A 12,190-nucleotide genomic window follows, 5' to 3' on the forward strand; every position below is an offset into this window, starting at 1 on the left:
AATTCCCATGCTTCTGGTTAAGATCCCTTGAAATGCAGCTGCAAGAAAGTAAATTCAGTTTGACCCAGGCATTATGCTGTCCCTAGCGATCTCACGTGTTCTTCAGTATCCTTCTGATATAGGCATATGTACTCCTTATACCAAATATGGCCACCAAATGGAAGACACAATTCAACATCATGCTTTCCCAGTCAAACGGGTCTCACAAGAAACGGTTTCGAGAACGATGGCATATATAAGCTCATGTCCTCTTAAGCAGTTTTTGAAGAAGCATGAAACAATTGGCTCCAAGAAATCCTTGTGTCATGAACGCTGAGCCTCTTGATGTCAGCAATTGATTTAATTAATCCAGGCATCATAATACAATAGCCTGACCCTTCGGAAATATGAATGTTTACTACTAACATCTTTATTCGACCAGAATTCGGCCTTGGCATCCCCAGACTTTGTTTATGCTGGGCTTAATGGTGTACACTTCAGCTCCAGGGCTGGTCTAAAGACCATGCAACAGTTTCACCCCTGTCGATATGGTCATCCTGGTAAATTCAACTATACTATAAGTATGGACAGTAATTATAACACAATCTTAAACCCAAATAATAACCTTGGCATATAAGTATGATCCTCGGTATATTTCCCAGCTCCAAGCATTGTGCATTTTTCATTTGACTGCATTTGTCGTTCCCAGTCCTCTTCTGCGTTGTACAATTTCCTCAGACAAGGGAAAATCCTGTGTCATACTGGGTCTTCCTGGTAAAGACACGTGTATTCACAGTCAGTTCCAGGACGGCTCCAGGGGGTGTGAGGGGGCACTCCACCGTTGCCTATACTGGGGCTGTGGCAAAGCAGGGTGTCGTTGCAACCCTCGGCTGAAACAACATCGAAAAATGGCATAAAGCTAGGGATAATTTCTGAATGAAGGGATTTATATTAGAATGATTGAATATATATATGGAAAGTTAATATGGCAGCCATAGGGGTTATAGTATGACGTTGTTTTTTATTGAATGACAACCGATTAATAAGTCTCAATAATGCAGGAGCAATGCCAATGGTAATTTATCTCCCTTGAATAATAAACTATTAATATTGGTATTGGAACAAGTTTGGTCTTTATCTGCAACAGATAATACACTTCTGTTTGAAATTGTTAGATACGTGCACAAGGCTACCTAATATTATGATTAAAATTGATTGTAAATGTGTTTTTTTCTTATACCGAAATTGCTTTTTGGACAAATAATCCGACATGGCAAAGGTCCATTTATAAATTTGCAATATTTTAAATTTAATATACTGCTAACGAAAAAAATACAATACTCAATAGAGGAAAAACATCAAACAAGATCTACTTATCCAAAGCATGCATGATTTTATGAAAAAGCCCTATACAGAAAACATGCTTCCAAAATAGAAAAGAACCATAAAATACTTACAGAATTCAGATAAATCTTCATACATGCCATTGTTAAGAAATGGGGTCATCAAAGAAAATATAGTGTTTTTAAGTACCTTGTTTCGACCAATAGTCGCCTCAATTATCATTGATAAAAATGCCCGAAGCATTTTCTAATGACTTTCTTAAAATGGCCTTCATCTTCCTCTTCTGACGATTGGCAAATATGGCTAGATACATCTTGCTCATTAAACCTTAAAACACAATCGTACCTCCTTCAATTGTATTCGGAGTTCATGTTAACAATGCCTTGTGCTGAGCCCTCATGTTAACAATGCCTTTTGCTGGGCCCTCATAAAAAGAATATCCTGTTCTCTACCATATTTTGTTTGTGCCTTCAAGTAATTGACAGTAATTTGGGTGAGGATGTAACCAGACCGTTAAGTTGACATGATTTCATACATGTGTAATTCTAGAAAGCATGTTTACGAAAATTTAAGAGAACATCTTGGATGCTTTTTAAATGATCGTATCTGAAGTGTTCAAGGTTCAAGTTTTTTTCGCGTGACTACGTCACAGCCTTACAACATGCCACCATCAACGCTAAGATATTCTAGTGTTAACCAAACTACTTTCCTTTTAAAAGTGTTATACGTCATGTATTTGTAAAGACGTTCTCTTACATGTTGACTTGAAAACATGACAGCAAAGATTGCATTTAGCTGTCAGTTACTTTTTTATGTTTGTTCATTATTATAATCGAAATCAATCAATTTGAGGAAGACCAAGACGGCCCTAGATCGCTCACCTGAGTAAAAGTTTTATATTTTGAAATTTTGTCATGAACATGTGTGGAAGTAGCAATGCCTACTGTGATGATTTTTTTTTTTAACCAATTGATACCTCTTCGTATTCCATTGCTGTTAATCGCAGAAGGTTCATAACTAATACAGTATGTCAATAAGGTCTTGGTCAATGTCATTAAAGGCCTATAATGAAATTTGTTGCAAAACTGTATCACCTGTAGTTTCAACAAAAAGAAATCGAGGTCAAAAGATCACTTTGAAGACATATTGAAACTCATATAAAAAATCTGTTAATATGGTAGTCTTAAAATAAGACAGTACTTAGATCAAAAGGTCAAGGTCAAGGTCATACAAGGGCACATTTAATATTTGTTTTCCAAACTGTACGCTTTGTCAAAAATGCCAATGTTGTATTCTAAAAAAATAAGAAAGTATGTCGAAGGGTTATGGTAAAGGACATCCTATATTGAAATTAGTTTTTGAAACTGTATACATTGTTCAAATTCCAGTGCTGTAACTGGGAATAAGGAAATAATTTTTTTGAAATTTTCTATATTATCACACAAGGAAACCTATAATTATACAGTCCTGGCAGATTTTTGTTTTGTTTTAAATCAGGTTTGTATTTGCAATTTTGATTAATTGTCACCTAATTATCACTCCATTAAGATTGCTTCGAATACTGACAATCAATTTTGGAGGAGAATATTTTTAGTTTCCTTCATACAACTGTATGTTCCTTCATAATTTCCTTCATAATCTCCTTCATAGTTTTCCTGTAGTTCTACATGGACCAACCTTTCTCGAGCCCTTGTGGTAGTCTAAGGTTAACCCAAGGATGGTTTCTGATGTGCTTCATCAAAAGTGACCTATTGGTTTCTGGGAAGATGCCACTCGAAGCAAATTTTCACCAGCAGACAATGGAGAAAGAATGTGATCACAGTAGCTCACTCTAAGTGCTAAGGTGAACTTTAAAAGTGTCTCAAAAATGTTTTTTGAACTTGAAATCTATGGGAAAGTTCCTTTAAAATTTAAACTTTTAAGGACACTTTGGAAGTTACAGATCTGAAAGTAGGTATTATATTAATGCTGGTGATTATTACATTTAAGCCAGGTATACTACAACTATGCCAAAAGCCGTGTATATTACATCAGTGCCAATTCTTCATAGTCTTAATCCCTAATCTGCAGCCACATGTAAAATAATTGAACCTTGATAATGTAATTTTGTAAGAATGTAACTTCATGTAAGTTTAAGTTTTAATCTTTTATTAAATCATAGATTAACCTCAATCACAAAAAACATCTATATCAAAACAATACCTCAGTTTAACAATTAGAGTGTTGAAGAACATTTATAACAGAAAAATATATTCCGATGAAAATGAGACTTACACAATGTTAAGCAATATTTAAAATGGTCATGGCCTGAAAATGCATTAGTTTCATATTGCAAGGATAAATAATCACATAATTTTAACTAAATATACAATAAAATGACAACAATGAGTTATATATTTCTATGATATGTATATGAAAACCGTCATGAACACTTAAAAACATTAATTCGCTATTTTTTTCCTTTAAAAATACACACAAATCTAAACTTATAACAGAAATAAAGCTTTTAATTTATCTCTATTTTATCTATCAATGGGCAGTTTTGCTTCAAAATAATAAACATAAACTATATAATGCAAAACTTAACATCAAGGGAAACTAATTTTCATTAGCCTGCCAAGTAATTATCATTTTGTTGTTTTCCAGTTTCAGCAAGGAATTCATTATGAATAATTAAGCAAGACATTTCTTGTCCCTAATTTTTGAGGATGATTAAATATGTTTAGATAGCATTTCATGGTAGCAGGTTTGCGAAATATATGAGTTTTTCATATGTTAAATGCTCCCAATCAGATAAACTTTTGATAAACGCCAACCCTCTTTTGTTTGTTAGGAGTCGAAGTTACACAGCTGGGGCCTGCTATAAGATAGGGTTATAAATTTTTCATTTTGATACTGCAGGCTGTATTCAACTTGAATGCATTTTTGCAGATTACTCTTTCATGATGTGCTAGACAAATAAATAATTGCGAAAATCCACGAGATTCGAATACAACATTCCGAATCAAAACAAAGTAATCTTATAACCCTTTTACTATATCAATTACCGGTTCAACGCAAATATAGCACACATTACAACATATTAATTTATAATTCAGTGATGCACTGTTTTGTTGGAAAACGCCGAAATGCACTAAGTAAAAATACATGTATTTCATAATGATTTGTTTGCATATTTATGATGCGTATATAATGAATGTGCAAACGGTCTCTGCAAACATGTGTTTCAAGTTTGAATTTAATAAAAAGAACAGTTTTTTGACTTATGGCAAAAATTAAAGCTTTTGCACTAAGACGCCGCCAACATTCCCGACATCTGAAGGCTATTACAATACCCCGACATTTATATTCGAAAAATAAATGAACTAATAATTTACATGTTGTACATGTATAAAAGGTGCGTCTCAAAATTAAAAGCAAATAACAAGTCATGAACTGTCATGAACCATGAACATCCTATCACTCACAAAAATAAAACTTGCAAATAAAACAGTGAATACAACACAGCTACTCATGTAAACATAGCACATTTGAAAATGTAACTTTCAAATAAAAGATATTCTGTGTAATAATAAATTGGGACACACAAGTAATACAACAAATGAAACACCAAAAGTTATCTGTGTAATTTAGGAATGTAACATATAACAAACAACAACATTTACATAATTTCTGGGGAAGTAACATAGTAAGGCATAACAAAAAAATGTTTGTTTCTGGTTTTCTGGCCTACTTTAGTTTTTTCCACCTTTTCTCTTTTTACTGCTTGTACCTTAATTTTTAAAAAAAATTCTTAACCTTTTTTCATTTTCTTTTGGGTACATCTTTTCGTTATTAAAATGGCTTGAAATGAAAATGATATTCAGGGTACTACCAGTAAGGTATCTCTGATGGTAGATCGAGGACAGTCAAGATGTTTGGAATGAAATATACCAAATGCCTGTTAAAATTCAGCAATTACAAGGTGTGTCAGACATCACAGAATGTTAGTGATAAAAACTTATCTAAAAAGTGTCTGAGATCTACTCTCTAGCTGGTCATTTACGGTCCTAAAAATAATTTAAAAATCCCCAATCTACCAACCCTTTTATTTTGGGGCCGTGAAATTGGAAACAAACATATTTTTTTTTCCTCTCATCAATAAATTCTAAAATATCTTTCACTACAACAACATTGCATGCAGGTAATCCACCTTTTATCATTTGATATTTATCCCCAAATTCAGTTTTATTTCAGTAATCTCCAATGTTTAAGCTTCAATCATCATAAAATTCAACCTCATTTCCATTTTGTTTTTTAAGGCTAGCTCGTTTTGATTTAATATCTTGATATTTTTCTTTTGTGACCTGTCCATTTGTTTTTGGAGTCTGATTAGCTTCCCTGTTACCTGTTCGACCGTTTGTACTAGTTTTTCCAACTTTATGCACATCCAGTCTTGGAATAAGAGTTTTCTCTGGCTTTCCTTGAGCGTTGTTCAAACTATTTGGTAATGAATCCCGTCCTGAATCTTCGTCTGACCTCTTCCCACCTTGTTTCATCTGAGATTTCATTCTCAAGGAGTCCAAAGCAACGTTTTTCACAACCTTATCACTTCCATATCCATTAGTTCCTTTCCTGTTGCTAGGCGACAGATCAGAGAGTGTGTCCGAGGGCAACGACCTTGGAGAAAGGTCAGAGTCACAGGAAGCAGATGATTCAGGGGCGTTAGAGTCCTCAGTATCAACACTAGAGTATGATATAAACCCAATATTAACCGGACGCCCTGGTGAAAGGGCATCCTTGCATACAGCCTCTTCAGGGTCAATCTGAATTGTAGGACCAGAAGTCACACTTAGTTTGGATAGTCTTGACATCTTAGACCTAGCTGAGAACTGTGAGCGTAATGACTCAGCATTTCCAATACTATCATCTGACTCATAAGCCTCCTCATGTTCCAGTGACTTTGACTTGAGCAATATTATTGGTGGTGGCCTTGACCTGTGAGGTAAGGTTGATCTACCTTGGAGTGGCTCTCTGCCCCTGTATTCATGAAACACGTCCTCTTCTTCTTTTGCAAATGTTCCTTTTTTAGCTATAGGGGCTATAAATTTCTCATTTTCTTCAATAAGATGGTCTTGTTCAGAAGGTTCAATGTCACTCTCTGAATCATCATCGATGACTTTTGTTTCAGTATTTTTTTTCATTTTTGGTATCGTATTCATTTCTGTGTAAGGTGGGGGGCATGATTTTGTAAGTCCTTTTACCTTTTTATTGGACTGAGCTTTACTGTATGATATGAGATCAACAGGCTCATTGTTATTATCTCTTGTAGGAGCCATATTGTAAGACTGCTTTGAATGCTCTGTTTTTCTGGAAAGTTTCTTGACTGGGTTGAGTGTTTCAACATTGTTTTCATGTAGACCATTCTCCCCCTCCCCAATATCAGGCCATAACTGTTTTCTGACCGAAGTGTCATCACAACATCTAGCACTGTCTACATTTGTTTCACAATATGGAGCATGCAACATTTCTTCTGCATCGCCATTAAGTCTAGGACGAGCAGAATCATGCATCACTGTACCATGTGCTTCCCTGAACTCCCTCGAGTCATCGTTATAACTCCTTCTACGAAAGAAACGGAAACAGCCTGCGGATGGGGAGGGGGACACACGAACATTCCTCAACCATGCAAGTGCACCTACACTCGACCGCGTGTTGACACTAGAATCTACATCAGCCACATTACGAGAACCATTCATGTCTAAATGATTACATTCTGCAGTCATGCCATCAATGTTGTCCGCACCTTCCGCCTTATCACCTTCCTCATCTTTCCGGCGTGGGCGCGGCCCTTTTGTAAAGAACTCGCTGTGATTCAGAAACAAGAAAGAAAAGCATTAGAATTGGACACACCACAATATAGAAGAATGCATAATCAGTGAAAACATCATTGATACACAAGAAAATGTGCTTCACAAATGACTTTAAACCCAATTGATTAAAATGAATGTACAATTTCTTCCTGTTTCAAGGAATTGTCTGATGAAATTATCTTAATGGTCTAGTCTCCATGAAATTTAGCACGTGAGGAGCTTTTTCATGCATAATATATTTAAATGGAAACAAAGATTAAAGGGCTTTTTCCGCTTTTCAAAATCTCAACACATAATCGATATTTTAAAAAACCATTTCTGGCGTTGTTAAGAAGACAACTAATTTAAGCATCAAATTTTATTGAGTCAGTTGGCCTGGAAGTTTGCCTAAGATTGTTTTTTTTTCTTCTATTTCTAATGAAAAAAAAGTATACGGAGTTTTCACTGTAAGATTCATTTCGTGAGACCCTGATAAAATTTGTAGAATAACATGTTTGAAAATCAATGGTAATAAGTGGAATCAATTGATGAAAAAAGTAATCTGGATAAATCATCTATGACGGCCTCAAACATTTGTATGAAAAAGTAAACTGGATAAATCATCTATCAGGGCCTCAAACATTTGTATGAAAAAGTAAACTGGATAAATCATCTATCAGGGCCTAAAACATTTGTAATAAAAAAAAATCTAGATAAATCATCTATCAGGGCCTCAAACATTTGTATGAAAAAGTAAACTGGATAAATCATCTATCAGGGCCTAAAACATTTGTAATAAAAAAAAAATCTAGATAAATCATCTATCAGGGCCTCAAACATTTGTATGAAAAAAATAATCTAGATAAATCATCTATCAGAGCCTCAAACATTTGTATGAAAAAAGTAATCTGGATAAATTGTTTATTTGGGCCCCAAACATTTGTATTGGTGATGGTTGAAATACAGCGAATCCACAAGCTTGTGCTAATTTCTTGTAATGCCAGGGATATTTCCTTTGAAGGAAAAACAATATTTGACATCACTATACAATATAAATCATGCGTAGGATTACTGTACACATGAATATTATACTGCAAATAATTGTATAGTTGAAATAGAAATTCCAAACAGATACAAACAAAACACAATTAGGAGTACGAGGCTAGGAGCTAGTAACAGAATTTACATATAACTGCTTAAGTTTGATAAACCCTGGGAGGTGACCTCAGTAACGAAAAACAAACGAAAAAGAAAAATCCCAACACTGGCTCACAAAAAATGGAAGACAAAAACAAATACAAATACAATATCTAATGCTAGAGAATACACTATATAATTTAAATGTGAGTATTTGTAAATTATACAAGCATGACTTGAATTTTTGTTGAATTTAAATTTTATTGTTCAATAAAATGTCAATTTTACCTCAAGGAGTAGCAAGCCACTGCCAGGAAAATGACAAAGAGTGTGGCTGCCGCGATCACTGCATACATCCAAACATTGGTAGGGCCATCAGCTAATAAAAAAGGAGAAAGTATTAAGGTTGAGAAAAGCAATATATTTCATATATATATATATATATATATATATGATTCAAAGTTCAAAACTTACATTAATATTCTTCACGGTAAAAAATAATTCAGGTGTTTTTAATATATTGATTGTTTATGTTATCATTTTTCTCTATTCATAATCCCGAATATATATCTCTTTCTTGAATACAAATGCTTCGATGAAAATTTTCATGTCTATTATTGTATGCATTTCATGTGTATCTAGGCTATAGGTACACAAGTTCCTGAATGCGTTGTTGTAGAGAGTTTTGTTTTTTGTTGTTATTTTCAAATGTCCGTATCACATTACTGTCAAGTCTTGATATTTCTAGTAATATTTTATTAGCAGTTATTAATGAATACCAGTATCAGTTATATATTTAAAAAAAAAAAGAAATTCGGAATTTGAAATATACAATTTATACCAGATGGTAATTTACGCTCAATTGTTTAAACTGGTTTGTTCTTTGGTTTGGTTAAATTTAGTCTAAGTGTTTATTGATTGGTCAATATTTCTCCAATGATGAATGTTGTCCAATCAAGTTGTTTTAGTGTTCAAACTAGCCTATAAACTAGAAATGTGTCCATAGGACACGGATGCCCCCACTTCGATTTTTTGTCACAGAAAATAAGCCATAATGATTATTCAGGATAATCTGAGGGCCCTAACTCCTAAATGATTAAAGCGATTTCCATGGCTATCGAACTTGATCAAGATATTATGGTCACAAACATGTGTTAAAAGTTTGGTGAGGATTGGACAAACAGTTTTCAAGAATTAGATCGGAAACAATCTTCGGGACGTATTTTTCAAGTCTTTTTTTGCAAATAAAGGGCCGTAACTCCTAAATGACAAAAGCGATTTCCATGGCTATCGAACTTGATCAAGATATTATGGTCACAATCATGTATGTAAAGTTTGGTGAGGATTGGACACATACTTTTCAAGAATTAGATTGGAAACATATATTTTTGAAGTATTTTTGGCAAAAAAGGGCCATAACTCCTAAATGACTAAAGCGATTTCCATGACTATCGAACTTGATCAAGATATTATGGTCACAAACATGTGTTTAAAGTTTGGTGAGGATTGGACAAACGGTTTTCAAGAATTAGATTGGAAACAATCTTCGGGAATTTTTGGCAAAAAAGGGCCGTAACTCCTAAATGACTAAAGCGATTTCCATGACTATCGAACTTGATCAAGATATTATGGTCACAAACATGTGTTTAAAGTTTGGTGAGGATTGGACAAACGGTTTTCAAGAATTAGATCGGAAACAATCTTCGGGACGTACGTACATATATACGTACGTACGTACGTACGTACGGACAAGGGCAACCCTATATGCCGCCACTTTGTGGGGGCATAAAAACCTGTGGATAACTTATCCAGTTTTTTTACAATTGATCATGCAGCTGAATATCAAGAAATAAGCCTCAACAGTCCATTAGTTGTTAGTCCAAGGCTGTGAAAGGATTGGTTTATCCATTAATAAGCTATTTTTGATATGCATTTTTATTTGTTTCAATGTTGTCAAACTAAACATTAGAGCCTCAACTGTTGTAAAAAAAACTATCACATTTTTAGGAGACCAAGTTTGATGATAACAGGTTGTACGTTAGCCAAGTTTAGATAGTGGACACTGTAAATACAGTTTTTGCTAATTCAAGGGTCATACCTCTGGAGTGACTGAGGTGGCATGGCTTATTATCAAACCTGACCAAGATATTCTACCCATACACATTCTGACCAAGTGTTGATGGTTAGATAAATACTTCAGAACTTTTTGGTCAGACAAAATACTGGGATCTAAAACCTGTCTGCCTGCCTGCCTGTTTGCCCATATGCCGCAGGCGAAACTTTAATACATTCTGTTCTTTGAAATGACATATGAAAAGTGATTGACAACAAGATTACTTTGCAAAACAGGTCCTTGTCCTCAGAAATAGCTCAAAAACATGACAAAAACATACAGTTCCCAGACAATTTTATCGCTCCGTGCTGATACAGTATGATTTAAACAATATGATGTGTTCATTATTATTTATTTTTTTCAGAAACAAAAGCCTAAGCTAAAAGCTTACTTTAAGAACACATTCCATAAATACTTCAATCTTTCTAAGGATTTCCTGTCCTAGAAATACAGGACAATAATGGGCAGGAAACTCCGGAAAATACTAGTGAAAGATTATGGTATATGTAAATGTTCTGAGATGATTTCGTGCATAGCTATTCATAGAATTAATAAAGCTTCCATGAAAAAGCCAACTTCCCGTAGGGAGTCCTCAATACTTGTCGACAATTGAGCCCAACTAATGAATGAATGGATAAAAGAAACTTAATTGAATACAGAATTGGATGTTTGGCTGAATACTTTGTACCTAAAAAAATGATAATAAGAGTGAACAAGCAAATAAATATGACAACACTATTTGTACTTGGCCATGGGGTTATTTCCTATTAAACCATCATTTCATCTTGCATTCAGTTTGCCGAAATAAGTCGCAATAGAACCAAAAACCGAAGCCAATGTTTTGCTTATATTTCAGTTTTAACACCTAAAGGGCCATAACTCATCAAGTTAAGTCAACTAGAGTTAGAGGACTTGCTGCGCTTATTTATCTATATATTATTTTCATTAATAACATAATTATGTACCAAGTTTCATGTTCATTGCTTCCAAGCACTAACAAACGATAAAGATAAAGATGACACCCAAGCTATGGCTTAAAGCAAGCTTATATTGTCTGTTATAATTTACCACAATATTTAAGAGTTAAACAAAAGCTTACTTGGGAGTGTAACTGAATTCGGTACGGGTGAGGCTATGGTTGTGTTATCCATCCTTATACACTCGACAAGCACATGAAGCCTGTTGTATCCGGGTTTATGACGGGGTTTACACACGCACGTGTTTGTGTCGTTACAGTACGAGCCCGGTATGTTGCATGCGGGCTGACATGACAGACGGGTCTCTGGGAGCGAATGTTCACTGCAACCTCCTGAAACGATAATTAACAGAAAACATAATTATATTATTCACATATACAGCTGTTGCCTCATGCACAGGTAAGAATTTGTGAGTTATTTGGCTTAGTTTGTCAGCTAGTGGAGAACCTGACTTGCAGGCAGGGGGTCCCTTGTTTGATCTCTGGACTGGATGCATACTTTCTTAAGCATGTGACATATTTTCTACACCTGTAATAACTGTAAAACATTTTGGAGATTATGCTTTTGACAGGTAGGTGCTTTTTTAACTTGGTCTTGTCCATGTGAGGCCTACAGTTTATTAACCCTTAGGCTGCTGATGGCGATTTTAAAGGCTTTGCAAACAGCTTGGAACCAGACCAGACGCCGAGTAACTTGGCGCCTGGTCAGGTTCCAAGCTGTTTGCCACTCAGTCAATATATGCCCAAAGTTTTAAGTAAATTGAAAGAAAGGGCTTGGTGTGGTTTGTTATGTAAAATGGCCTAAACTAA

General features: G+C 34.7%; 1 protein-coding gene across 1 annotated transcript; it reads right to left on the reverse strand.

Annotated features, from left to right (window-relative positions):
• Positions 1-3,450: 3,450 nt before the first annotated feature.
• Positions 3,451-11,949, reverse strand: LOC128236109 (uncharacterized). The gene is made up of 3 exons (XM_052950967.1): positions 11,504-11,949; positions 8,580-8,670; positions 3,451-7,170 (listed from the first exon to the last, which is right to left on the reverse strand). The coding sequence occupies exons 1-3, from the start codon at positions 11,553-11,555 to the stop codon at positions 5,580-5,582; spliced, it is 1,734 nt and encodes a 577-aa protein (XP_052806927.1). The 5' UTR covers positions 11,556-11,949; the 3' UTR covers positions 3,451-5,579.
• Between the last annotated feature and the right edge of the window lie 241 nt (positions 11,950-12,190).

Source organism: Mya arenaria, chromosome 5, assembly GCF_026914265.1.
Source record: "Mya arenaria isolate MELC-2E11 chromosome 5, ASM2691426v1".
Taxonomy (NCBI): Eukaryota; Metazoa; Mollusca; class Bivalvia; order Myida; family Myidae; genus Mya; species Mya arenaria.

Bases quoted from the DNA above. Each gene is read 5' to 3' on its own strand.
- LOC128236109 (XM_052950967.1), bottom strand. From the start codon at position 11,555: ATGGATAACACAACCATAGCCTCACCCGTACCGAATTCAGTTACACTC. The intron at 8,671-11,503 runs GTAAGCTTTTGT...CTTTTTTATTAG, and splicing joins GAATTCAGTTACACTCCCAA to CTGATGGCCCTACCAATGTT. The intron at 7,171-8,579 runs GTAAAATTGACA...TCTGAATCACAG, and splicing joins GTGGCTTGCTACTCCTTGAG to CGAGTTCTTTACAAAAGGGC.